Here is a 27,773-nt window from a genome sequence, read left to right on the forward strand (position 1 = left end):
GGTCGTTAATGGGATGGTTCTGGGAACTTATATCCGCCTGGGAATGGAAAATTCTGATGGTCATTGGGATGGTCTTAGCCATTCTTTTCCTGTTCTGTCTGTGCGTGCAGTGTGCTCCTGCAATATGTGGCCTCTGTGCTACATCATGTGTAAGGAAACCTGTATCAAGGGACGAGCTAAGTAATAGGATGATGTTACAGCAACATCTCAATGACTTTAGAAATATAGACCTGGACTCAGATTAGCATGAGGATAGGTTAATTGCCTATGTAAGGGCAAAAGGAGGGTTTGTGGTTCTTTAAATTCTGGACTCGTGTAATAAACTTTGTCGTAGCATGACGATTTTTATATCAAAAGACCGAGAATGGCTAGTACACTATGTACAAGCATTTTCGTCATATTCGAGTGACGATTTCACCTTGAAATCGTCATTTTCGTCCTGAACCCTTGGCCTCCATTTTGTGTACGGCAGCCATTTTGTGAGTTGCCCTCACATAGGCTTATAACTACAGCCAAATTCGATATCAAAGGACACGTACACCTTAATTGACTTCTCTGTGACCTGGGCAAGCTGGAACCATTGCCCCAGGCCAAACCTGTTTGGTCAGTTCCTCTCCCAGTGGCCGAACAAGATAGCATCAAGGCACAACAGGCCATAAACCCTTTTCATCGCTCACACACCCTGCCTAATCATGCTCACACCTGTCCCTGCTCTTTTCACTCTTACTTGTTTTATGATGAGGAGGTGCCCGTTTTTATTGGGGGTCCACCGATATCTGATGAAAATGTTGGGCCTTGCCGGGTAATTTGTTGTGGGCTGGACGAACTGAAATGTGGGCTTGTCATCATGACTCTGCTTTTTCTTTGTAGTGAAAATATGTGAATAGTCTACTGTAAATCTAAGAATGTTTGCCTTAAGCGTAATATTTTGTATAAAAAGAGAAGCCTGGCTTTGTAAGATTGAGCAGTCTCCTGAGAATATACACACCGTGTTGTTGTACTTCTAGGACGCCTGTTACTTGGTTGCAGCCAATAAATTCGATCTTTGACTTCATCTAGAAGACTCTGAGTTTCTGTGTCTGAATCAGGAAAGTACTCGAGGTCTTTGGGTGTTGTCCCTGGCACCGCTGGGTTACCGGCTCAGTACCGGTTCTGAAAAACCCAGTACCTCATTGTATGTCAACATGACTCATCAGAAGAGTGAAGATCTGTATTGTATTCCATGATAACGCCAAATTAATAAGTCTCTTATTGTGCCTACCTGTCCGTCGGTACACCAGACAGGCATCTGCGCTGTTCGGGGAGGTGCCGCGGTGCCATCTCGCGCCGCTTTTAAAGAGTATTCAAACCCGTTGGGTCCCTCGTCAGTTTTACGACTCACCGAGCATGTGCAAAAATGCGGAAGAGTATACTGTGCGTCCATTGGCCACCTATCTGATGTCATCGGCACGCGTCAGCTAGACTACTTGGGAAACGTAGTTTGGTAAATAGAATACTGTATGACGAGTTCGTAAACACCTGTGTGTCATATTCAATCGAAAAAAATGTAGTTTATGCCATGCATGTCTATATAACCTTTTGGCTATTACTTAGATGTTGTAGTGAAGCGTCAATTCAGTTGTTAGGTAAATGTAGTTAGTATGTTACCTACTGTCAGAAAATTTAGTTTATGCCGTGCACATCTGTGTCATTTTTTGGCTATTATTTAGATGCCATAGTAAAGCGTCAGTTCGGTTGTTTGAAGTTCGGGTTAGAGCTTCATATGCCGCATTCGCCCACATCATGATAGTGTATCACTAGCTGATGGGCAATCAAATGATTATCAATGGTTTATGCAATGTTACTATTTGTAAAACCATGCTCATTATATTTTCGCTATGTGCTCATATCATCTATTCTAAGAATGATGAGGCGATATTCTGAAGAATGTTAACAATAATAGTAAGTTGCCCATCAAACAGTGTGAGCCCAAAATTATTTGGGTATTTACAGACAGTAATAAGATACATTCCATAAAGAGTTGTATCAAATGTATACTCTGAGGAACGGAGAAGGCCCACCGACTGATCGTGCAAGGAGACACACTGTACTGGAGGTCAGCCCTGTAATTCAGTTCACTTGCAATATTATAACGCCATCCATGGAATGTCTTCGTTTAGGCCGTTTTTATCAGTATTCAAACGATACACCCATTTCTGCTCCAATTTAAATAGATGTTTAGTGATGTCTGTGACATGAGGAGGGATCCGTGGTTGCTCCAACACGGTCCAGGTGAAATCAATTAGTTTGTGTCCCACCTCCAAAAAATGGTTGGTAAGGCGAGTCGCCTGCTTTTTACTGCCTTTTGCTGTGCACTGCCACCACAATGCTGGCTCCACCTCCTGGGGAGCGACTGATGACTCAGCCGGCACCTGGCCCAGGAAGAGGGAGGACTGTCAACAGAGTACTCCTGGCTGCCCCTGTCATCACAATGCTGGCTACACCTCCTGCGGAGAGTCTGAAGTGCCTGCCCCTCACACTGAAAGCAAAGGCCAGGAACAGCACAACAGAGTGCTTCAAAACTGAAATAGGCTATGCAAAGGTCCCCCTGGCCCGAAGGAACAAAAGAAACTGAGTAGAAGTATAGGAACTAGATCCTGTTTCTCACAACGAACCTCTGCCCAACTAGAAGGAAGAAGCTGAAGGAGAGATCTGCTGTCTGCCTTGCTGAGGAAGGAGAGGAAGAGGCCTAAAGAGGACTTTGCTGACTTGTGCTGAAACTTTCTCCAAGGGCTTGATTGAGCTTGCCCCCTGAACGGAACCCCAGGACCAGTGGGTTCCTTGTGCCTTCGCTCGCCTTGTACTTTGAGCCGTGTGTGCCTCTTACTGGAGCTGAGTCTGCGCCCCCCATCGCCCCCTCCTAGGGCTGTGACACTCGGGAGCTTGCCTACCCTTTACCCGTGAGAGCCTCGCTCTGTTGGAGTCGCTCTCTGCCCCTGGGTCAGCCTTCCTGCTCCTCTGGCCCCGCCTGCCATTAGGAGCGCGCTGCAGCGCTCTCTCGCCCCTCCCACTGGTATTCCTCCGAGGTGGGTGATCGTCGCTGGGACAGCCGCCCGCACGTAGGAACGTGCCCTGCTGCCCAGCTTCACCCCCCCCTTTGAGACTTTACAGGCCGCGCCGGCCACTCTACAGGAGACCCCAGTACAGTCGGTACTGAGGCCGTGGACTGCGCCTGCCTGTGCGCACACACCCGCTGTAGTAAAGGTCCGAAAGCACACTGGTGCCCCCAGGTGCACCAGACTCCTACGAGCCGTCCCCCTGCACGAGGGACGACGAACGCAAAGAAGTACACCTGCCTCTCCCCTTAGGTGCACTGAGGATCACTGGGTGCACCTACCTGAGCCAAGCGTACCCGTTCCCAGCGCACCGACCCTCTCTGCACAACGAGTCTTTGACTCTCACCGGGCTTGGGGCCCGCAATGTTTTCTTTCCTCATTTCAACCGTGCAGAGTAGAGGAGTGCGCCTCGCATCGCCTGGTCGAGCCGCGTGTACGACTCTTCCCCTAAAGAAGAACCAAAGGTACGCCTTCACATTATTCTACAACGGGCTCGGGCCCGCACCGTTCTGCTTTCCCCGCCAGCCCGGTACTCCGCGTACCAAGCCTGTACGCCGCATACCCTAGAGGATCCTTCAAGACTGCCCAAGCAAACGGTACGTCGCGTACCTCTATCGAAGCACATTTGAATCTGAGCGCATTTTAATCTGAGCGCATTTTAAACTGGGCGCATTATTTTTGGCTGGTACGCTTTCCCCCCCTTTGAAAAGACCGGTACGCTTCATATCGGTACCTTGGAGCCCGTACGCTTCGATCCTCATTGCGAAGCTGTACGCCTCGTACGCATGCTCACGCTAGATGCGTGAGTATTGGTAGGGCCTCGGTGTACACGACTCACGCGAGAAGCGTGAGTATTTGGTAGGGGCTAACGATTTCTCCCTGTTAAAGTGCACAGAAGCGCTATGAAGTGTCCAGCTGGCCTCAGACTGGCCTAGATACCCAAAATCTAAAGAAGAAGCAGCCTAAAGTGAACTAAGGACTACAAGAGAATATTGCCTATTTTTTTACACCCTGTGGTCCCCCACTCAAAGAACTGTGGCATCATCATTTCTGGTAGAGTAACTGGAACTGTTGCAAGATACTAAGGACCAAAAAGAACATTTGCCTATTTTTTCTAGACCTTGTGGCCTAATACTGTGTTGAGTTGGTCTTGTGATAAGTCATTGCTGCATATATATATATTTTTACATCACCTAAGCCTGGTGTCCATTTGTGGGGGAATCAGTGTGTTTTACTGTGAAAGGTCATGAATGCTTAACTAGCGCCCCGAAGTTTAGCCTTGTCTGCTCGCGCCACACTACCTAAAAGGGTGAGCAGGGGTCATTCTAAGGAGTAGTTCCCTTGCCCTGAGTAGAGTGGTGATTTCTGTCTGGCTTTGGTGCCAACCTCAGTCAGCCAGGAATCCCATTTCTAACACTCAGTCAGCCGGTCTCTCTCTCTGTCATTTTATCTGTCAGTCCCTCTCTCTGTCAGTCTCTGTCTCTGTCAGTCTTTCTCCCTGTCAGTCCCTCTGTCTGTCAGTCTCTCTCTCTCTCTCTCTATCTGTTAGTCTCTTTATCTCTCTCTTTCTGTCATTCTCTCTTAGTCAGTCAGTATCTCTCTCAGTCAGTCTCACTCTCTGTCAGTCAGTCTCTCTCTCTGTCAGTCAGTCTCTCTCTGTGAGTCTCCCTCTCACTCAGTCTGTCTGTCTCTGTCAGTAAGTCTCTCTCTCTGTCGGCCAGTCTCTCTCTCTCTTTCCCTCTCCTTCTCTCTGTCTCTCAGTCTCTCTCTCTGTCAGTCAGTCTCTCTCTGTTAGTCTCTCTCTCTCTCTCCGTCAGTCTCTCCCTCTGTCAGGCTCTCCCTCAGCCAGTTAGTCTCTCAGTCTCTCTCTCTCTCTCTTAGTCTCTCTCTCTCCTAGTCAGTCTCTCTCTCTCCCAGTCAGTCTCTCTCTCTCCCAGTCAGTCAGTCTCTCCCAGTCAGTCAGTCAGTCTCTCTCAGTCAGTCAGTCATTCTCTCTCTACATCAATCAGTCTCTTTCTCTCTCTCTCTGTCAGTCTCTCTCTCTGTCAGTCTCTCTCTCTCAGTCAGTCTCTCGCTCAGTCAGTTTCTCGCCCAGTCAGTCAGTCTCTCTCACAGTCAATCTCTGCCTCTCTCTCTTAGTCTCTCTCTCTGTCAGTCAGTCTCTCTCTCTGTGTCAGTCAGTATATCTCTACCTCAGTCAGTCAGTCTCTGTCAGTCAGTCAGTCTCACTCTCAATCAGTCTCTCTCTCTGTCAGTCAGTAAGTCACTCTCTCAGTCAGCCAGTCTCTCTCTCTGTCAGTTTCTCAGCCAGTCAGTCTCTCGGTCAGTCAGTATTCAGTCTCTGAGTCAGTTAGTCAGTCTCTACTCTCGCTCCACTCTCTCGCTCTCTCCATTCTCTCTCTCAACTCTGTCTACTCCATCTCCACTGTCTCTCTCCACTCTCTCTCCACTGTCTCTCTCGCCACTTTCTCTCTCTCTACTCTCTCACTCTTTCTCTCACTCACCACTCTCTCTCCACTATCTCCCTCCACTGTCCCCTCCACTCTCTCCACTCTCTCTTTACTCTCTCTCTACACCCTCTCTCCCTTCTCTCTCTCTACTCTCTCTCCCCTCTCTCTCTCCACTCTCTCTCCACTCTCTCTCTCTCCACTCTCTCTCTCTCTCCAATCTCTCTCCACTCTCTCTCTCCACTCTCTCTCCACTCTCTCTCTCTCCACTATCTCTCTCTCTCCAATCTCTCTCCACTCTCTCTCTCCACTGTCTCCCTCCACTCTCTCGCCACTCTCTCTCCACACTCTCTCGCCACTCTCTCTCTCTCTCTCCTCTCTCTCTCTCTCCACTCTCTCTCGCTCACTCTCTTCACTGTCTCTCCATGCTCTCTCCACTCTCTCTCTCCACTGTCTATCTCCACTCTCTCTCTCTACTCTCTCTCCACTTTCTCTCTCTCCACTGTCTCTCTCTCCAATGTCTCTCTCCACTGTCTCTCTCCACTCTCTCACTCGCTCCACTCTCTCTCCACTCTTTCTCTCCACTCTCTCTCTACTCTCTCTCTCCACTCTCTCTCCACACTCTCTCTCCACTCTCTATCTCCACACTCTCTCCACACTCTCTCCACTCTCTCTCTCTACTCTCTCTCCACTGTCTCTCTCTCTCCACTCTCTCTCTCCACTGTATCCCTCCACTCTCTCTCCACTCTCTCTCCACTCTCTCTCTCCACTCTCTCTCTCTGCTCTCTCTCTCTCCACTCTCTCTCGCTCACTCTCTCCACTGTCTATTTCCACTCTCCCTCTCTCTACTCTCTCTCCACTTTCTCTCTCTCCACTGTCTCTCTTTCCAATGTCTCTCTCCACTGTCTCTATCCACTCTCTCACTCGCTCCACTCTCTCTCTACTCTATCTCCACACTCTCTCCACACTCTCTCCACTCTCTCTCTTCACTGTCTCCCTCCACTCTCCCCACTCTCTCTCTCTCCAATCTCTCTCCACTCTCTCTCGCCACTCTCTCTCTCGCCGCTCTCTCTCTCTCTCTCTCCTCTCTCTCTCTTTCCACTCTCTCTCGCTCACTCTCTTCACTGTCTCTCCATGCTCTCTCCTCTCTCTCTCTCTCCACTGTCTATCTCCACTCTCTCTCCACTTTCTCTCTCGCCACTGTCTCTCTCTCCAATGTCTCTTTCCACTGTCTCTCTCCACTCTCTCACTCGCTCCACTCTCTCTCCTCTCTTTCTCTCCACTCTCTCTCTCCTCTCTCTCTCTCTCCCTACTCTCTCTCTTCTCCTCTCTCTCTCTCTCCACTCTCTCTCCTCTGTCTCCCTCCACTCTCTCTCCACTCTCTCTCTCTCCACTCTCTCTCTCCCTACTCTCTCTCTCCTCTCTCTCTCTCTCCACTCTCTCTCTCTCCTCTGTCTCCCTCCACTCTCTCTCCACTCTCTCTCTCTCCACTCTCTCTCTCCCTGGGACAGTCGCTGGGACAGCCGCCCGCACGTAGGAACGTGCCCTGCTGCCCAGCTTCACCCCCCCCTTTGAGACTTTACAGGCCGCGCCGGCCACTCTACAGGAGACCTCAGTACAGTCGGTACTGAGGCCGTGGACTGCGCCTGCCTGTGCGCACACACCCGCTGTAGTAAAGGTCCGAAAGCACACTGGTGCCCCCAGGTGCACCAGACTCCTACGAGCCGTCCCCCTGCACGAGGGACGACGAACGCAAAGAAGTACACCTGCCTCTCCCCTTAGGTGCACTGAGGATCACTGGGTGCACCTACCTGAGCCAAGCGTACCCGTTCCCAGCGCACCGACCCTCTCTGCACAACGAGTCTTTGACTCTCACCGGGCTTGGGGCCCGCAATGTTTTCTTTCCTCATTTCAACCGTGCAGAGTAGAGGAGTGCGCCTCGCATCGCCTGGTCGAGCCGCTTGTACGACTCTTCCCCTAAAGAAGAACCAAAGGTACGCCTTCACATTATTCTACAACGGGCTCGGGCCCGCACCGTTCTGCTTTCCCCGCCAGCCCGGTACTCCGCGTACCAAGCCTGTACGCCGCATACCCTAGAGGATCCTTCAAGACTGCCCAAGCAAACGGTACGTCGCGTACCTCTATCGAAGCACATTTGAATCTGAGCGCATTTTAATCTGAGCGCATTTTAAACTGGGCGCATTATTTTTGGCTGGTACGCTTTCCCCCCCTTTGAAAAGACCGGTACGCTTCATATCGGTACCTTGGAGCCCGTACGCTTCGATCCTCATTGCGAAGCTGTACGCCTCGTACGCATGCTCACGCTAGATGCGTGAGTATTGGTAGGGCCTCGGTGTACACGACTCACGCGAGAAGCGTGAGTATTTGGTAGGGGCTAACGATTTCTCCCTGTTAAAGTGCACAGAAGCGCTACGAAGTGTCCAGCTGGCCTCAGACTGGCCTAGATACCCAAAATCTAAAGAAGAAGCAGCCTAAAGTGAACTAAGGACTACAAGAGAATATTGCCTATTTTTTTACACCCTGTGGTCCCCCACTCAAAGAACTGTGGCATCATCATTTTTGGTAGAGTAACTGGAACTGTTGCAAGATACTAAGGACCAAAAAGAACATTTGCCTATTTTTTCTAGACCTTGTGGCCTAATACTGTGTTGAGTTGGTCTTGTGATAAGTCATTGCTGCATATATATATATTTTTACATCACCTAAGCCTGGTGTCCATTTGTGGGGGAATCAGTGTGTTTTACTGTGAAAGGTCATGAATGCTTAACTAGCGCCCCGAAGTTTAGCCTTGTCTGCTCGCGCCACACTACCTAAAAGGGTGAGCAGGGGTCATTCTAAGGAGTAGTTCCCTTGCCCTGAGTAGAGTGGTGATTTCTGTCTGGCTTTGGTGCCAACCTCAGTCAGCCAGGAATCCCATTTCTAACACTCAGTCAGCCGGTCTCTCTCTCTGTCATTTTATCTGTCAGTCCCTCTCTCTGTCAGTCTCTGTCTCTGTCAGTCTTTCTCCCTGTCAGTCCCTCTGTCTGTCAGTCTCTCTCTCTCTCTCTCTATCTGTTAGTCTCTTTATCTCTCTCTTTCTGTCATTCTCTCTTAGTCAGTCAGTATCTCTCTCAGTCAGTCTCACTCTCTGTCAGTCAGTCTCTCTCTCTGTCAGTCAGTCTCTCTCTGTGAGTCTCCCTCTCACTCAGTCTGTCTGTCTCTGTCAGTCAGTCTCTCTCTCTGTCGGCCAGTCTCTCTCTCTCTTTCCCTCTCCTTCTCTCTGTCTCTCAGTCTCTCTCTCTGTCAGTCAGTCTCTCTCTGTTAGTCTCTCTCTCTCTCTCCGTCAGTCTCTCCCTCTGTCAGTCTCTCCCTCAGCCAGTTAGTCTCTCAGTCTCTCTCTCTCTCTCTTAGTCTCTCTCTCTCCTAGTCAGTCTCTCTCTCTCCCAGTCAGTCTCTCTCTCTCCCAGTCAGTCAGTCTCTCCCAGTCAGTCAGTCAGTCTCTCTCAGTCAGTCAGTCATTCTCTCTCTACATCAATCAGTCTCTTTCTCTCTCTCTCTGTCAGTCTCTCTCTCTGTCAGTCTCTCTCTCTCAGTCAGTCTCTCGCTCAGTCAGTTTCTCGCCCAGTCAGTCAGTCTCTCTCACAGTCAATCTCTGCCTCTCTCTCTTAGTCTCTCTCTCTGTCAGTCAGTCTCTCTCTCTGTGTCAGTCAGTATATCTCTACCTCAGTCAGTCAGTCTCTGTCAGTCAGTCAGTCTCACTCTCAATCAGTCTCTCTCTCTGTCAGTCAGTAAGTCACTCTCTCAGTCAGCCAGTCTCTCTCTCTGTCAGTTTCTCAGCCAGTCAGTCTCTCGGTCAGTCAGTATTCAGTCTCTGAGTCAGTTAGTCAGTCTCTACTCTCGCTCCACTCTCTCGCTCTCTCCATTCTCTCTCTCAACTCTGTCTACTCCATCTCCACTGTCTCTCTCCACTCTCTCTCCACTGTCTCTCTCGCCACTTTCTCTCTCTCTACTCTCTCACTCTTTCTCTCACTCACCACTCTCTCTCCACTATCTCCCTCCACTGTCCCCTCCACTCTCTCCACTCTCTCTTTACTCTCTCTCTACACCCTCTCTCCCTTCTCTCTCTCTACTCTCTCTCCCCTCTCTCTCTCCACTCTCTCTCCACTCTCTCTCTCTCCACTCTCTCTCTCTCTCCAATCTCTCTCCACTCTCTCTCTCCACTCTCTCTCCACTCTCTCTCTCTCCACTATCTCTCTCTCTCCAATCTCTCTCCACTCTCTCTCTCCACTGTCTCCCTCCACTCTCTCTCCACTCTCTCTCCACACTCTCTCGCCACTCTCTCTCTCTCTCTCTCTCTCCTCTCTCTCTCTCTCCACTCTCTCTCGCTCACTCTCTTCACTGTCTCTCCATGCTCTCTCCACTCTCTCTCTCCACTGTCTATCTCCACTCTCTCTCTCTCTACTCTCTCTCCACTTTCTCTCTCTCCACTGTCTCTCTCTCCAATGTCTCTCTCCACTGTCTCTCTCCACTCTCTCACTCGCTCCACTCTCTCTCCACTCTTTCTCTCCACTCTCTCTCTACTCTCTCTCTCCACTCTCTCTCCACACTCTCTCTCCACTCTCTATCTCCACACTCTCTCCACACTCTCTCCACTCTCTCTCTCTACTCTCTATCTCCACACTCTCTCCACACTCTCTCCACTCTCTCTCTCTACTCTCTCTCCACTGTCTCTCTCTCTCTCCACTCTCTCTCTCCACTGTATCCCTCCACTCTCTCTCCACTCTCTCTCCACTCTCTCTCTCCACTCTCTCTCTCTGCTCTCTCTCTCTCCACTTTCTCTCTACTCTCTCTCTCCACTCTCTCTCCACACTCTCTCTCCACTCTCTATCTCCACACTCTCTCCACACTCTCTCCACTCTCTCTCTCTACTCTCTCTCCACTGTCTCTCTCTCTCCACTCTCTCTCTCCACTGTATCCCTCCACTCTCTCTCCACTCTCTCTCCACTCTCTCTCTCCACTCTCTCTCTCTGCTCTCTCTCTCTCCACTTTCTCTCTACTCTCTCTCTCCACTCTCTCTCCACACTCTCTCTCCACTCTCTATCTCCACACTCTCTCCACACTCTCTCCACTCTCTCTCTCTACTCTCTCTCCACTGTCTCTCTCTCTCCACTCTCTCTCTCCACTGTATCCCTCCACTCTCTCTCCACTCTCTCTCCACTCTCTCTCTCCTCTCTCTCTCTCTCCACTCTCTCTCGCTCACTCTCTTCACTGTCTCTCCATGCTCTCTCCACTCTCTCTCTCCACTGTCTATCTCCACTCTCTCTCTCTCTACTCTCTCTCCACTTTCTCTCTCTCCACTGTCTCTCTCTCCAATGTCTCTCTCCACTGTCTCTCTCCACTCTCTCACTCGCTCCACTCTCTCTCCACTCTTTCTCTCCACTCTCTCTCTACTCTCTCTCTCCACTCTCTCTCCACACTCTCTCTCCACTCTCTATCTCCACACTCTCTCCACTCTCTCTCTCCACACTCTCTCTCCACTCTCTATCTCCACACTCTCTCCACACTCTCTCCACTCTCTCTCTCTACTCTCTCTCCACTGTCTCTCTCTCTCTCCACTCTCTCTCTCCACTGTATCCCTCCACTCTCTCTCCACTCTCTCTCCACTCTCTCTCTCCACTCTCTCTCTCTGCTCTCTCTCTCTCCACTTTCTCTCTACTCTCTCTCTCCACTCTCTCTCCACACTCTCTCTCCACTCTCTATCTCCACACTCTCTCCACACTCTCTCCACTCTCTCTCTCTACTCTCTCTCCACTGTCTCTCTCTCTCCACTCTCTCTCTCCACTGTATCCCTCCACTCTCTCTCCACTCTCTCTCTCCACTCTCTCTCTCTGCTCTCTCTCTCTCCACTCTCTCTCGCTCACTCTCTCCACTGTCTATTTCCACTCTCCCTCTCTCTACTCTCTCTCCACTTTCTCTCTCTCCACTGTCTCTCTTTCCAATGTCTCTCTCCACTGTCTCTATCCACTCTCTCACTCGCTCCACTCTCTCTCTACTCTATCTCCACACTCTCTCCACACTCTCTCCACTCTCTCTCTTCACTGTCTCCCTCCACTCTCTCCACTCTCTCTCTCTCCAATCTCTCTCCACTCTCTCTCGCCACTCTCGCTCTCGCCGCTCTCTCTCTCTCTCTCTCCTCTCTCTCTCTTTCCACTCTCTCTCGCTCACTCTCTTCACTGTCTCTCCATGCTCTCTCCTCTCTCTCTCTCTCCACTGTCTATCTCCACTCTCTCTCCACTTTCTCTCTCGCCACTGTCTCTCTCTCCAATGTCTCTTTCCACTGTCTCTCTCCACTCTCTCACTCGCTCCACTCTCTCTCCTCTCTTTCTCTCCACTCTCTCTCTCCTCTCTCTCTCTCTCCCTACTCTCTCTCTCCTCTCTCTCTCTCTCCACTCTCTCTCCTCTGTCTCCCCCCACTCTCTCTCCACTCTCTCTCTCTCCACTCTCTCTCTCCCTACTCTCTCTCTCCTCTCTCTCTCTCTCCACTCTCTCTCTCTCCTCTGTCTCCCTCCACTCTCTCTCCACTCTCTCTCTCTCCACTCTCTCTCTCCCTACTCTCTCTCTCGCCACTCTCTCTCTCGCCACTCTCTTTCGCTCTCTCTCCCCACTCTCTCCACTCTCTCCACTCTCTCTCCAGTGTCTCCCTCCACTCTCTCTACTCTCTCTCCACTGTCTCTCTCTCCCCACTCTCTCCACTCTCTCTCTCCACTCTCTCTCCACTCTCTCTCCACTGTCTCCCTCCACTCTCTCTCTCTCCACTCTCTCTCTCTCCACTCTCTCTCCACTGTCTCCCTCCACTCTCTCTCTCTCCACTCTCTCTCCACACTCTCTCGCCACTCTCTCTCTCGCCACTCTCTCTACTCTCTCTCCAATGTCTCTCTCCACTCTCTCTCTCTCCACTCTCTCTCCACTGTCTCCCTCCACTCTCTCTACTCTCTCTCTACTGTCTCTCTCTCCCCACTCTCTCCACTCTCTCTCTCCACTCTCTCTCCACTCTCTCTCCACTGTCTCCCTCCACTCTCTCTCTTTCCACTCTCTCTCACTCCACTCTCTCCACTCTCTCTCCACTGTCTCTCTCCACTCTCTCTCCACTGTCTCCCTCCACTCTCTCTCACTCCACTCTCTCCACTCTCTCTCCACTCTCTCTCTCTCAACTCTCTCTCCACTCTCTCTCTCTCCACTTTCTCTCTCTCTCTCTCTCTCTCTCCACTCTCTCTCTCCACTCTCTCCCTCCACTCTCTCTCTCTCCACTCTCTCTCACTCCACTCTCTCCACTCTCTCTCCACTCTCTCTCTCTCAACTCTCTCTCCACTCTCTCTCTCCACTCTCTCCCTCCACTCTCTCTCTCTCCACTCTCTCTCACTCCACTCTCTCCACTCTCTCTCCACTCTCTCTCTCTCAACTCTCTCTCCACTGTCTCTCCAGCTGCAACATGTTATTTTATTACATCTAGATTTATTATAAATATCCTAAATTAATTTACATTTATATTTTATATTTCAATATTTTCATTTAAAAAAAATTAAAAATAAGCTTTAATAATTTCCCTATACTTCCTCATAGGGAGATCTCCACTACAATGGCAGTGGTGGAAATCACTACCTACGAGTGAAAAGTTACTAGTAGTAATTTTAGACTCATAAATCCTATTGAAGGAAAGTCTACCAGTGGGTGGAAACATGTACGTTTACACTTAGGTGTAAATCTACAGTAGGAAATGCTGGACGGCAAAAAGGTTTAGATTTACACCTGGGTGCAGGGGTTTACAGGAGTAAATGCAGGTCTCGAGTCGGGGTACCACGCGGGTGGGCAGCGTCCCCTACTTATTTTACAGGGATCTCGACAACTGGAGCAAATGGAGCCACACATTCACTTTTTGGCCTCTCTGGGGCGAGATCGGAGCTCATTCAGAACGCTGCTCACGCGCTGGCTTCTCTGATGCAATCGCATCTAAGGGGTGAGCAAGAGGAGGTAATCAATCTGATGGTGCAAGCCACCTTTCGTGATGTCACTTCCTGTCGTGACGACAGCACCCCCCACTTCTTTTTTTAGGATTTGTGCCCTGAGTAAATGTACATGTGTAAACTTACCTTTGCGAAGAGGCCCCAATGAATTTTACAGCCGTGTGCCTAATTGTTCCTACTTAATGGAGATAATTGCTTTGGCTTTTGTGTAGTGAGAAGTTTATGGAATGAAGTAGGCATCTTAAGTTATAGCGCTTTGACTGTACCTTTTCAAATGCATTCTGGGCATGGAGTTAAGGGGATTTCATGTGAAAACGTAGGCTGGCACTGGTGGCAGAGTGGGAGGCTGGCACTGGTGGCAGAATGAGTGGCAGGCACTGGTGGCAGAATGAGCGGCAGGCACTGGTGGCAGAATGAGCGGCAGGCACTGGTGGCAGAATGAGCAGCAGGCACTGGTGGCAGAGTGGGAGGCTGGCACTGGTGGCAGAGTGGGAGGCTGGCACTGGTGGCAGAGTGAGTGGCAGGCAGTGGTGGCAGAGTGGGAGGCTGGCACTGGTGGCAGAGTAAGAGGCTGGCACTGGTGGCAGAATGAGTGGCAGGCACTGGTGGCAGAGTGGGAGAGGCTGATACATCTCAGAGGAGCAGATTCCTGTGGGGAATGCTGTCTCTGGGGCCCCCACCCTTGTTCCGGGTCTGGCTCTTGCTCTGACTGGAGAGAAACAATGTCTATTGATACTTTTTTTCGCTTCAGTCAGCTGGAGGGGCTCAGAGGGGGCTGCAGACAGCCTGCACCTTCTTTAGAGGGAGAGAGGCTTGCTTCAGCGCAAGCCTCTCTCTCACAGCTCTCACCGAAGAGCTGAGGGGGGCCTGGGCCCCGTTCATTTACTGAAGAGAGTGGGCTCCCCCGCACCGCGTTTGTTACGCCCCTGGGTAGGAAGGAAATGAAGATAAAACTGAAGTTGTGACGCCCCTGTCTGTGCTCTGCTTTACTCCTCTCCATATCTCTTCTGTCCTGCAGGTTGGCGGGCTGCTCCCTCACCGGTTCATGGTGTGGAGACCTCGCCTCTGTCCTGAAAATAAACACATCCCTCACAGAGCTCGACCTGAGCAGCAATTATAAGCTGAGAGACGCTGGAGTAAAGAAGTTGTGTGAAGGCCTCAAACATCCAAACTGCAAACTACAGACACTGAGGTACAGAGCTGTGCAGGTCTTATCACGTCATTGATTTCAAAATATACATCATAGATGGGGCTCACACAAATATTATAAAAATGTATTTAAATGTTTACATGATTGCCTCTTTTCTGTTAATGTCGTGATAAAGGCACCCATTAATAACATTTGTGAATTAAGTCAGGTTTGTGAAGTGGGGGTACCCGAGCCCCAATCCATGGCCATGAAAGAAGCCCCTGTCATGGTGCAGAGGGGCACTTTTAAAGCCTGTTTCTCAGGTATTTGAGATAAAGTGGAATAGGTCGTAACTAGAGGGCAGGTCAGTTCCTTCCAGTGAGGGCGCCTCGCTCACCAGTGTCCCTGCTGTTACCAGACCGGCTGCTGGATACGAGGCCGAGGAATGTCAGTGAGATACAAGGGGCTCTGGGGTGCTCTTCATCCTCTGCGGGGGCCTCCGAGGCCCTCTTCATTCTCTGCGGGGGGGGGCTCTGGGCCCTCTTCATTCTCTGCGGGGGGCTCCGAGGCCCTCTTCATTCTCTGGGGGGGCTCCGAGGCCCTCTTCATTCTCTGGGGGGGCTCCGAGGCCCTCTTCATTCTCTGCGGGGCTCTGAGGCCCTCTTCCTTATCCATGGGGGGGCTTCGAGGCCTTCTTCATTCTCTGTGGGGGGGCTCTGAGGCCCTCTTCATTCTCTGTGGAGGGGGGGTCTTAGGCCCTCTTCATTCTCTGGGGGGGCTCCGAGGCCCTCTTCATTCTCTGCGGGGGCTCTGAGGCCCTCTTCCTTATCCATGGGGGGGCTCCGAGGCCTTCTTCATTCTCTGTGGGGGGGCTCTGAGGCCCTCTTCATTCTCTGTGGGGGGGGTCTTAGGCCCTATTCATTCTCTGGGGGGCTCCGAGGCCCTCTTCATTCTCTGCAGGGGGAGGGACACATCATTGTGTCTTAAGCCACTGAAGGGACACCTAGAGATTACGCAGGGCGTGATTCAAGCCAGCAGCCGCGAGAGCATTGTTAGGCGAGCTCTTGACCCTTAGAAATTCATACTAATATAATAAAGAGAGAGCCCAAACCTTTGAGGCAGGTAATCTCAGGAACCACAACACCAATCACAACACCCAATACAGCGTTGGAAAGGGCAGTTGCAGCAGAAGGACATAGGCTATGCAGACGCCCACCATATACATTTAAAAGGTAAAAGAACTGTGCCAGCAAAGTAGTCCCTTGTGGGTGTGTCTGTGTTGTGCTGTGGGCGTGGGCTGGGTGCGTGACAAACGCTGGGGGCGTGTGGTACGTTCCGCCCTTCATGTCATGTCTCATATTGTGTGCTAGTCCCACCCTGCTCCCTTTAAATACCCCTGCACCCCATAATCATAACCCACCCTTACTCCTTAAAATACCCCAACACCCTTAAACACTAACCCATCTTAACCCTATAAATATACCCTGTACCCCAAAACTCAAACCTATCCCTAAACCCTAAAAATACCTTTGTACCCCAAAACCCAAACCTAGCCCTGAACCCTATAAATACCCCTGTACCTCTCTCTGTCAGTCAGTCTCTCTCTGTCAGTCTCTCTCTCTTTCTCCGTCAGTCTCTCCCTCTGTCAGTCTCTCCCTCAGCCAGTTAGTCTCTCAGTCTCTCTCTCTCTCTTAGTCTCTCTCTCTCCTAGTCAGTCTCTCTCTCTCCCAGTCAGTCTCTCTCTCTCCCAGTCAGTCAGTCTCTCCCAGTCAGTCAGTCAGTCTCTCTCAGTCAGTCAGTCATTCTCTCTCTACATCAATCAGTCTCTTTCTCTCTCTCTCTGTCAGTCTCTCTCTCTGTCAGTCTCTCTCTCTCAGTCAGTCTCTCGCTCAGTCAGTTTCTCGCCCAGTCAGTCAGTCTCTCTCACAGTCAATCTCTGCCTCTCTCTCTTAGTCTCTCTCTCTGTCAGTCAGTCTCTCTCTCTGTGTCAGTCAGTATATCTCTACCTCAGTCAGTCAGTCTCTGTCAGTCAGTCAGTCTCTCTCTGTCAGTCAGTCTCACTCTCAATCAGTCTCTCTCTCTGTCAGTCAGTAAGTCACTCTCTCAGTCAGCCAGTCTCTCTCTCTGTCAGTTTCTCAGCCAGTCAGTCTCTCGGTCAGTCAGTATTCAGTCTCTGAGTCAGTTAGTCAGTCTCTACTCTCTCTCCACTCTCTCGCTCTCTCCATTCTCTCTCTCAACTCTGTCTACTCCATCTCCACTGTCTCTCTCCACTGTCTCTCCACTGTCTCTCTCGCCACTTTCTCTCTCTCTACTCTCTCACTCTTTCTCTCACTCACCACTCTCTCTCCACTGTCTCCCTCCACTGTGCCCTCCACTCTCTCTTTACTCTTTCTCTACACCCTCTCACCCTTCTCTCTCTCTACTCTCTCTCCCCTCTCTCTCTCAACTCTCTCTCCACTCTCTCTCTCTCCACTCTCTCTCTCTCTCCAATCTCTCTCCACTCTCTCTCTCTCTACTCTCTCTCCACTCTCTCTCTCTCCACTATCTCTCTCTCTCCAATCTCTCTCCACTCTCTCTCTCCACTATCTCCCTCCACTCTCTCTCCACTCTCTCTCCACACTCTCTCGCCACTCTCTCTCTCTCTCTCTCTCCTCTCTCTCTCTCTCCACTCTCTCTCGCTCACTCTCTTCACTGTCTCTCCATGCTCTCTCCACTCTCTCTCTCTCTCTCTCCACTCTCTCTCTCTACTCTCTCTCCACTTTTTCTCTCTCCACTTTCTCTCTCTCCAATGTCTCTCTCCACTGTCTCTCTCCACTCTCTCACTCGCTCCACTCTCTCTCCACTCTTTCTCTCCACTCTCTCTCTACTCTCTCTCTCCACTCTCTCTCCACACTCTCTCTCCACTCTCTATCTCCACACTCTCTCCACACTCTCTCCACTCTCTCTCTCTACTCTCTCTCCACTGTCTCTCTCTCTCTCCACTCTCTCTCTCCACTGTATCCCTCCACTCTCTCTCCACTCTCTCTCCACTCTCTCTCTCCACTCTCTCTCTCTGCTCTCTCTCTCTCCACTCTCTCTCGCTCACTCTCTCCACTGTCTATTTCCACTCTCCCTCTCTCTACTCTCTCTCCACTTTCTCTCTCTCCACTGTCTCTCTTTCCAATGTCTCTCTCCACTGTCTCTATTCACTCTCTCACTCGCTCCACTCTCTCTCTACTCTATCTCCACACTCTCTCCACACTCTTTCCACTCTCTCTCTTCACTGTCTCCCTCCACTCTCTCCACTCTCTCTCTCTCCAATCTCTCTCCACTCTCTCTCGCCACTCTCTCTTTCGCCGCTCTCTCTCTCTCTCTCTCTCTCCTCTGTCTCTCTCTCCACTCTCTCTCGCTCACTCTCTTCACTGTCGCTCCATGCTCTCTCCACTCTCTCTCTCTCCACTGTCTATCTCCACTCTCTCTCCACTTTCTCTCTCGCCACTGTCTCTCTCTCCAATGTCTCTTTCCACTGTCTCTCTCCACTCTCTCACTCGCTCCACTCTCTCTCCACTCTTTCTCTCCACTCTCTCTCTCCTCTCTCTCTCTCTCCCTACTCTCTCTCTCCTCTCTCTCTCTCTCCACTCTCTCTCCTCTGTCTCCCCCCACTCTCTCTCCACTCTCTCTCTCTCCACTCTCTCTCTCCCTACTCTCTCTCTCCTCTCTCTCTCTCTCCACTCTCTCTCTCTCCTCTGTCTCCCTCCACTCTCTCTCCACTCTCTCTCTCTCCACTCTCTCTCTCCCTACTCTCTCTCTCCTCTTTCTCTCTCTCTACTCTCTCTCTCTCTCCTCTCTCTCTCTCGCCACTCTCTCTCTCGCCACTCTCTTTCTCTCTCTCTCCCCACTCTCTCCACTCTCTCCACTCTCTCTCCACTGTCTCCCTCCACTCTCTCTACTCTCTCTCCACTGTCTCTCTCTCCCCACTCTCTCCACTCTCTCTCTCCACTCTCTCTCCACTCTCTCTCCACTGTCTCCCTCCACTCTCTCTCTCTCCACTCTCTCTCTCTCCACTCTCTCTCCACTGTCTCCCTCCACTCTCTCTCTCTCCACTCTCTCTCCACACTCTCTCGCCACTCTCTCTCTCGCCACTCTCTCTACTCTCTCTCCAATGTCTCTCTCCACTCTCTCTCTCCACTCTCTCTCCACTGTCTCCCTCCACTCTCTCTACTCTCTCTCTACTGTCTCTCTCTCCCCACTCTCTCCACTCTCTCTCTCCACTCTCTCTCCACTGTCTCCCTCCACTCTCTCTCTCTCCACTCTCTCTCACTCCACTCTCTCCACTCTCTCTCCACTGTCTCTCTCCACTCTCTCTCCACTGTCTCCCTCCACTCTCTCTCACTCCACTCTCTCCACTCTCTCTCCACTCTCTCTCTCTCAACTCTCTCTCCACTCTCTCTCGCTCACTCTCTTCACTGTCTCTCCATGCTCTCTCCACTCTCTCTCTCTCTCTCTCTCCACTCTCTCTCTCTACTCTCTCTCCACTTTCTCTCTCTCCACTTTCTCTCTCTCCAATGTCTCTCTCCACTGTCTCTCTCCACTCTCTCACTCGCTCCACTCTCTCTCCACTCTTTCTCTCCACTCTCTCTCTACTCTCTCTCTCCACTCTCTCTCCACACTCTCTCTCCACTCTCTATCTCCACACTCTCTCCACACTCTCTCCACTCTCTCTCTCTACTCTCTCTCCACTGTCTCTCTCTCTCCACTCTCTCTCTCCACTGTATCCCTCCACTCTCTCTCCACTCTCTCTCCACTCTCTCTCTCCACTCTCTCTCTCTGCTCTCTCTCTCTCCACTCTCTCTCGCTCACTCTCTCCACTGTCTATTTCCACTCTCCCTCTCTCTACTCTCTCTCCACTTTCTCTCTCTCCACTGTCTCTCTTTCCAATGTCTCTCTCCACTGTCTCTATCCACTCTCTCACTCGCTCCACTCTCTCTCTACTCTATCTCCACACTCTCTCCACACTCATTCCACTCTCTCTCTTCACTGTCTCCCTCCACTCTCTCCACTCTCTCTCTCTCCAATCTCTCTCCACTCTCTCTCGCCACTCTCTCTTTCGCCGCTCTCTCTCTCTCTCTCTCCTCTGTCTCTCTCTCCACTCTCTCTCGCTCACTCTCTTCACTGTCGCTCCATGCTCTCTCCACTCTCTCTCTCTCCACTGTCTATCTCCACTCTCTCTCCACTTTCTCTCTCGCCACTGTCTCTCTCTCCAATGTCTCTTTCCACTGTCTCTCTCCACTCTCTCACTCGCTCCACTCTCTCTCCACTCTTTCTCTCCACTCTCTCTCTCCTCTCTCTCTCTCTCTCCCTACTCTCTCTCTCCTCTCTCTCTCTCTCCACTCTCTCTCCTCTGTCTCCCCCCACTCTCTCTCCACTCTCTCTCTCTCCACTCTCTCTCTCCCTACTCTCTCTCTCCTCTCTCTCTCTCTCCACTCTCTCTCTCTCCTCTGTCTCCCTCCACTCTCTCTCCACTCTCTCTCTCTCCAATCTCTCTCTCCCTACTCTCTCTCTCCTCTTTCTCTCTCTCTCCTCTCTCTCTCTCTCCTCTCTCTCTCTCGCCACTCTCTCTCTCGCCACTCTCTTTCTCTCTCTCTCCCCACTCTCTCCACTCTCTCCACTCTCTCTCCACTGTCTCCCTCCACTCTCTCTACTCTCTCTCCACTGTCTCTCTCTCCCCACTCTCTCCACTCTCTCTCTCCACTCTCTCTCCACTCTCTCTCCACTGTCTCCCTCCACTCTCTCTCTCTCCACTCTCTCTCTCTCCACTCTCTCTCCACTGTCTCCCTCCACTCTCTCTCTCTCCACTCTCTCTCCACACTCTCTCGCCACTCTCTCTCTCGCCACTCTCTCTACTCTCTCTCCAATGTCTCTCTCCACTCTCTCTCTCCACTCTCTCTCCACTGTCTCCCTCCACTCTCTCTACTCTCTCTCTACTGTCTCTCTCTCCCCACTCTCTCCACTCTCTCTCTCCACTCTCTCTCCACTCTCTCTCCACTGTCTCCCTCCACTCTCTCTCTCTCCACTCTCTCTCACTCCACTCTCTCCACTCTCTCTCCACTGTCTCTCTCCACTCTCTCTCCACTGTCTCCCTCCACTCTCTCTCACTCCACTCTCTCCACTCTCTCTCCACTCTCTCTCTCTCAACTCTCTCTCCACTCTCTCTCTCCACTCTCTCCACTCTCTCTCCACTCTCTCTCTCTCAACTCTCTCTCCACTCTCTCTCTCCACTCTCTCCCTCCACTCTCTCTCCACTCTCTCTCACTCCACTCTCTCCACTCTCTCTCCACTCTCTCTCTCTCAACTCTCTCTCCACTGTCTCTCCAGCTGCAACATGTTATTTTATTACATCTAGATTTATTATAAATATCCTAAATTAATTTACATTTATATTTTATATTTCAATATTTTCATTTAAAAAAAATTAAAAATAAGCTTTAATAATTTCCCTATACTTCCTCATAGGGAGATCTCCACTACAATGGCAGTGGTGGAAATCACTACCTACGAGTGAAAAGTTACTAGTAGTAATTTTAGACTCATAAATCCTATTGAAGGAAAGTCTACCAGTGGGTGGAAACATGTACGTTTACACTTAGGTGTAAATCTACAGTAGGAAATGCTGGACGGCAAAAAGGTTTAGATTTACACCTGGGTGCAGGGGTTTACAGGAGTAAATGCAGGTCTCGAGTCGGGGTACCACGCGGGTGGGCAGCGTCCCCTACTTATTTTACAGGGATCTCGACAACTGGAGCAAATGGAGCCACACATTCACTTTTTGGCCTCTCTGGGGCGAGATCGGAGCTCATTCAGAACGCTGCTCACGCGCTGGCTTCTCTGATGCAATCGCATCTAAGGGGTGAGCAAGAGGAGGTAATCAATCTGATGGTGCAAGCCACCTTTCGTGATGTCACTTCCTGTCGTGACGACAGCACCCCCCACTTCTTTTTTTAGGATTTGTGCCCTGAGTAAATGTACATGTGTAAACTTACCTTTGCGAAGAGGCCCCAATGAGTTTTACAGCCGTGTGCCTAATTGTTCCTACTTAATGGAGATAATTGCTTTGGCTTTTGTGTAGTGAGAAGTTTATGGAATGAAGTAGGCATCTTAAGTTATAGCGCTTTGACTGTACCTTTTCAAATGCATTCTGGGCATGGAGTTAAGGGGATTTCATGTGAAAACGTAGGCTAAAAAGATAAGTTGCGAGACAGTGAACAAATATTAGTGCTGGCCAAGGAGTCTAAACCTTTCCATCAACTACCTGAGGGGGACTGACGTACACATGAGGGCAGTGCATGGAGCTGGCACTGCTGGGCATTGGTTCACAGTGTGGTATAGGTGGCATCACTGTACAGGAACTGGCACTGGGCAGGAGTGTAGCAAACATGAGCAGTGTGAGCAGCTGGCACTGGTGGTGTAAGAGGCTGGCACTGGTGGCAGAATGAGCGGCAGGCACTGGTGGCAGAGTGGGAGGCTGGCACTGGTGGCAGAGTGGGAGGCTGGCACTGGTGGCAGAGTGGGAGGCTGGCACTGGTGGCAGACTGAGTAGCAGGCACTGGTGGCAGAATGAGCGGCAGGCACTGGTGGCAGAGTGAGAGGCTGGCACTGGTGGCAGAGTGAGAGGCTGGCACTGGTGGCAGAGTAAGAGGCTGGCACTGGTGGCAGAATGAGTGGCAGGCCCTTGTGGCAGAGTGGGAGGCTGGCACTGGTGGGAGACTGAGTGGCAGGCACTGGTGGCAGAGTGAGAGGCTGGCACTGGTGGCAGAATGAGCGGCTGGCACTGGTGGCAGAGTGGGAGGCTGGCACTGGTGGCAGAGTGGGAGGCTGGCACTGGTGGCAGAGTGGGAGGCTGGCACTGGTGGCAGACTGAGTGGCAGGCACTGGTGGCAGAATGAGCGGAGGCACTGGTGGCAGAGTGAGAGGCTGGCACTGGTGGCAGAGTGAGAGGCTGGCACTGGTGGCAGAGTAAGAGGCTGGCACTGGTGGCAGAATGAGTGGCAGGCCCTTGTGGCAGAGTGGGAGGCTGGCACTGGTGGCAGAATGAGCGGCAGGCACTGGTGGCAGAATGAGCAGCAGGCACTGGTGGCAGAGTGGGAGGCTGGCACTGGTGGCAGAGTAAGAGGCTGGCACTGGTGGCAGAATGAGTGGCAGGCCCTTGTGGCAGAGTGGGAGGCTGGCACTGGTGGCAGACTGAGTGGCAGGTACTGGTGGCAGAATGAGTGGCAGGCACTGGTGGCAGAGTGGGAGGCTGGCACTGGTGGCAGAGTGGGAGGCTGGCACTGGTGGCAGAGTGAGAGGCTGGCACTGGTGGCAGAATGAGTGGCAGGCCCTTGTGGCAGAGTGGGAGGCTGGCACTGGTGGCAGACTGAGTGGCAGGTACTGGTGGCAGAATGAGTGGCTGGCACTGGTGGCAGAGTGGGAGGCTGGCAATGGTGGCAGAGTGGGAGGCTGGCACTGGTGGCAGAGTGGGAGGCTGGCACTGGTGGCAGAATGAGCGGCAGGCACTGATGGCAGAATGAACGGCAGGCACTGGTGGCAGAGTGGGAGGCTGGCACTGGTGGCAGAGTAAGAGGCTGGCACTGGTGGCAGAATGAGTGGCAGGCCCTTGTGGCAGAGTGGGAGGCTGGCACTGGTGGCAGAGTGGGAGAGGCTGATACATCTCAGAGGAGCAGATTCCTGTGGGGAATGTTGTCTCTGGGGCCCCCACCCTTGTTCCGGGTCTGGCTCTTGCTCTGACTGGAGAGAAACAATGTCTATTGATACTTTTTTTCTTTTCAGTCAGCGGGAGGGGCTCAGAGGGGGCTGCAGACAGCCTGCACCTTCTTTAGAGGGAGAGAGGCTTGCTTCAGCGCAAGCCTCTCTCTCACAGCTCTCACCGAAGAGCTGAGGGGGGCCTGGGCCCCGTTCATTTACTGAAGAGAGTGGGCTCCCCCGCACCGCGTTTGTTACGCCCCTGGGCAGGAAGGAAATGAAGATAAAACTGAAGTTGTGACGCCCCTGTCTGTGCTCTGCTTTACTCCTCTCCATATCTCTTCTGTCCTGCAGGTTGGTGAGCTGCTCCCTCACCGGTTCATGGTGTGGAGACCTCGCCTCTGTCCTGAAAATAAACACATCCCTCACAGAGCTCGACCTGAGCAGCAATTATAAGCTGAGAGACGCTGGAGTAAAGAAGTTGTGTGAAGGCCTCAAACATCCAAACTGCAAACTACAGACACTGAGGTACAGAGCTGTGCAGGTCTTATCACGTCATTGATTTCAAAATATACATCATAGATGGGGCTCACACAAATATTATAAAAATTTATTTAAATGTTTACATGATTGCCTCTTTTCTGTTAATGTCGTGATAAAGGCACCCATTAATAACATTTGTGAATTAAGTCAGGTTTGTGAAGTGGGGGTACCCGAGCCCCAATCCATGGCCATGAAAGAAGCCCCTGTCATGGTGCAGAGGGGCACTTTTAAAGCCTGTTTCTCAGGTATTTGAGATAAAGTGGAATAGGTCGTAACTAGAGGGCAGGTCAGTTCCTTCCAGTGAGGGCGCCTCGCTCACCAGTGTCCCTGCTGTTACCAGACCGGCTGCTGGATACGAGGCCGAGGAATGTCAGTGAGATACAGGGGGCTCTGGGGTGCTCTTCATCCTCTGCGGGGGCCTCCGAGGCCCTCTTCATTCTCTGGGGGGGGGCTCTGGGCCCTCTTCATTCTCTGCGGGGGGCTCCGAGGCCCTCTTCATTCTCTGGGGGGGCTCCGAGGCCCTCTTCATTCTCTGGGGGGGCTCCGAGGCCCTCTTCATTCTCTGCGGGGGCTCTGAGGCCCTCTTCCTTATCCATGGGGGGGCTCCGAGGCCTTCTTCATTCTCTGTGGGGGGGCTCTGAGGCCCTCTTCATTCTCTGTGGGGGTGGGGTCTTAGGCCCTCTTCATTCTCTGGGGGGCTCCGAGGCCCTCTTCATTCTCTGCAGGGGGAGGGACACATCATTGTGTCTTAAGCCACTGAAGGGACACGTAGAGATTACGCAGGGCGTGATTCAAGCCAGCAGCCGCGAGAGCATTGTTAGGCGAGCTCTTGACCCTTAGAAATTCATACTAATATAATAAAGAGAGAGCCCAAACCTTTGAGGCGGGTAATCTCAGGAACCACAACACCAATCACAACACCCAATACAGCGTTGGAAAGGGCAGTTGCAGCAGAAGGACATAGGCTATGCAGACGCCCACCATATACATTTAAAAGGTAAAAGAACTGTGCCAGCAAAGTAGTCCCTTGTGGGTGTGTCTGTGTTGTGCTGTGGGCGTGGGCTGGGTGCGTGACAAACGCTGGGGGCGTGTGGTACGTTCCGCCCTTCATGTCATGTCTCATATTGTGTGCTAGTCCCACCCTGCTCCCTTTAAATACCCCTGCACCCCATAATCATAACCCACCCTTACTCATTAAAATACCCCAACACCCTTAAACACTAACCCATCTTAACCCTATAAATATACCCTGTACCCCAAAACTCAAACCTATCCCTAAACCCTAAAAATACCTTTGTACCCCAAAACCCAAACCTAGCCCTGAACCCTATAAATACCCCTGTACCTCAAAACCCAAACCTACCCCTGAAACCTAAAAATACTCCTGTACCCCAAAACCCAAACCTAGCCCTGAACACTAAAAATACCACTGTACCCCAAAATCCAAACCTACCCATGAACCCTAAAATATCCCTGTACACCAAAACCCAAACCTAGCCCTGAACCCTTAAAATACCCCTGTACCCCAAAACCCAAACCTAGCCCTGAACCCTAAAAATAACCCTGTACCCCAAAACCCACACCTACCCCTGAACCCTAAAATACCCCTGTACCCCAAAACCCAAACCTAGCCCTGAACCCTAAAGATACCCCTGTACCCCAAAACCCAAGCCTAGCCCTGAACCCTAAAAATACCCCTATACCCCAAAATCCAAACCTAGCCCAGAACCCTAAAAATAACCCTTTACCCCAAAACCCATACCTATCCCTAAACCCTAAAACTACCGCTGTACCCCATTACCCAAAACTATATCTGAACCCTTAAAATACCCAAACACCCCAAAACATATACATCAGTACCCCAAAACATATACCCCTATACCCATACTTACCTAATCCAAACATTTAAAAAAAAAATGCTTTTACCATTCATTCATTTACAACGAATATCTTTGTAAATGTAGGCATGGTAAAAGCATATAAAATGTAATGCCATGCGTTATAATGGCATTGCAGAGTAATGGTACTTTCGTAATGAAAGTATGCGGAGTGATGGTATGCGGAAAGAAAGTTGCGGAATAATGGGTGTTTACCCTCCCCGGGTAAGTACATTGGTGGCACGGCGGCCCACATCTCCAGCAACATACTCATATTTTTTCACCACCGATTTGAAAAATGCACAGGTCTCTCTCATTGATGGCCAGCACCGACATACACTTTTAGACACACCTCCCGCCACAAGTTCTAGAATTGCGAACTTTAGAGCTGGGGAGCTACGTTCGAATCTCGGCATCAGCTCAACATCCTGTGATTCCAGGCAAATCGCTTTGTCTCCCCGTGCCTACCACAAATGAATGTGTTCTTCTGTAATGTAAATTGTGCTCATGCCATGTTGTCGAGTTCGCGCTATATAATATTGCAAGGAAAAATAAAATAGGGAAACTCGAGTTCACACACTACTGAACGCGCACTATTAAGTGCATTTGCAGTGCACTGCGAATCGGAGCGTTTCACAGGCCTGTCACAGATAAGAAATGCTATCAAAGCGAAATCCTACAAAACAATATACTACTGGCCGGCAGCAATTCATACCCGGACAACGTCGGGACGGGCTGCTAGTTACAATATAAAGGAGCGGACATTTGTTTTTCACGCTCTCCCCTTAATGATCTCCCCATTTGCTTGTCTCTTGCTAAGTGTTTCCTCGTCGTCTGCCCTCAGGGCCTCATTGATGAGTTTTTGCCGTAGGGCAGCGCTGCAGGCCTTCCTGCCCTACGGCAAAAGAAAAGGGGAGGAATGCGTTGTATGTATCAGATACGGAGCATTCCTGCCCTTTTTTCCAGCACTTGCACACAATGGGCTGCCGTGCGCCAAGCCAGGCACAAAATCAATCACAAGAGGCTTTTTACTCTTTTTTTTGTGTACCACAGAATGCTGCACACATACAAAAAGGAAACATTAAGAGAAATTAAGATATTTCTCCTTGTTGTGCCTCCCTCACGCAACCACAGCCGTTCCTATGCATCAGCTTCTTCCTCTCGTATCAGCATTCCTGGTGCTGAGGACACACTCACTTGTGCTTATTCCACTCACTTCTAGTCTTCAGTGCATCTCCTTTAGCTCTGCTGGTGGACAGATCTCCTCAGATGCAGAGGATCACAGGTGTGTATTGCACTCAGCTCTTATTTTCAGTGCTTCTTCTCACTGTGTGTGTGTTGGATAAATCTCCCCAGGTGCAGTTAACAAATGTGTTTCAAAACAATCTGCCAACTATTTACTCTCTGCCTTTCACAAGGCTTGTTGTACAGTGGCTGAAGATCAGGAGGAGGCCATGAAAGGTAGAGCAGGCTGCAGAGAGGGGCATTTGTAAGAAGAAACGAAGCATAGGCTGCGGAGCTCTGCACCTATCCGTTCTACGTAGGCTGAGAGATAGCTCTGCTGTCAGAGCTCTGCACCTCTCCATTCTACGTAAGCTGAGAGATAGCTTTGCTGTCAGAGCTCTGCACCTCTCTGTTCTGCGTAGGCTGAGAGATATCTCTGCTGTCAGAGCTCTGCACCTCTCTGTTCTCCGTAGGCTGAGAGATAGCTCTGCTCTCGGAGCTCTGCACCTCTCTGTTCTAGGTCAAAAGCATACTGACACCAGGCAATAACCATGGAAGCTGATCCTACTTCCCTACAGACATTTTCACGTACAATGGACATTGTTGATTTTTGATTTTTGTTGGACAATGGTTGGGGACAGGTGTAGGAGAGTAGGGTCTGCTTCCTATGGTCACCCCCACTTTTTGCTGTGATTCTCTGGTTTTTCAACTTTATTGTG

At 51.0% G+C, this 27,773-nt stretch overlaps 1 protein-coding gene across 1 annotated transcript in view; it reads left to right on the forward strand.

The window, feature by feature from the left end:
- The window catches only part of LOC144774146 (NACHT, LRR and PYD domains-containing protein 12-like), a 669,012-nt gene that overhangs the window by 561,931 nt on the left and 79,308 nt on the right, over positions 1-27,773 (forward strand). Inside the window, exon 7 of the mRNA XM_078659165.1 lies at positions 14,582-14,755. Within this exon, the coding sequence (XP_078515291.1) occupies positions 14,582-14,755 (174 nt within the window). The remainder of the gene's footprint in view (positions 1-14,581; positions 14,756-27,773) is intronic.

This window comes from Lissotriton helveticus, chromosome 8, assembly GCF_964261635.1.
Source record: "Lissotriton helveticus chromosome 8, aLisHel1.1, whole genome shotgun sequence".
Taxonomy (NCBI): domain Eukaryota; kingdom Metazoa; phylum Chordata; class Amphibia; order Caudata; family Salamandridae; genus Lissotriton; species Lissotriton helveticus.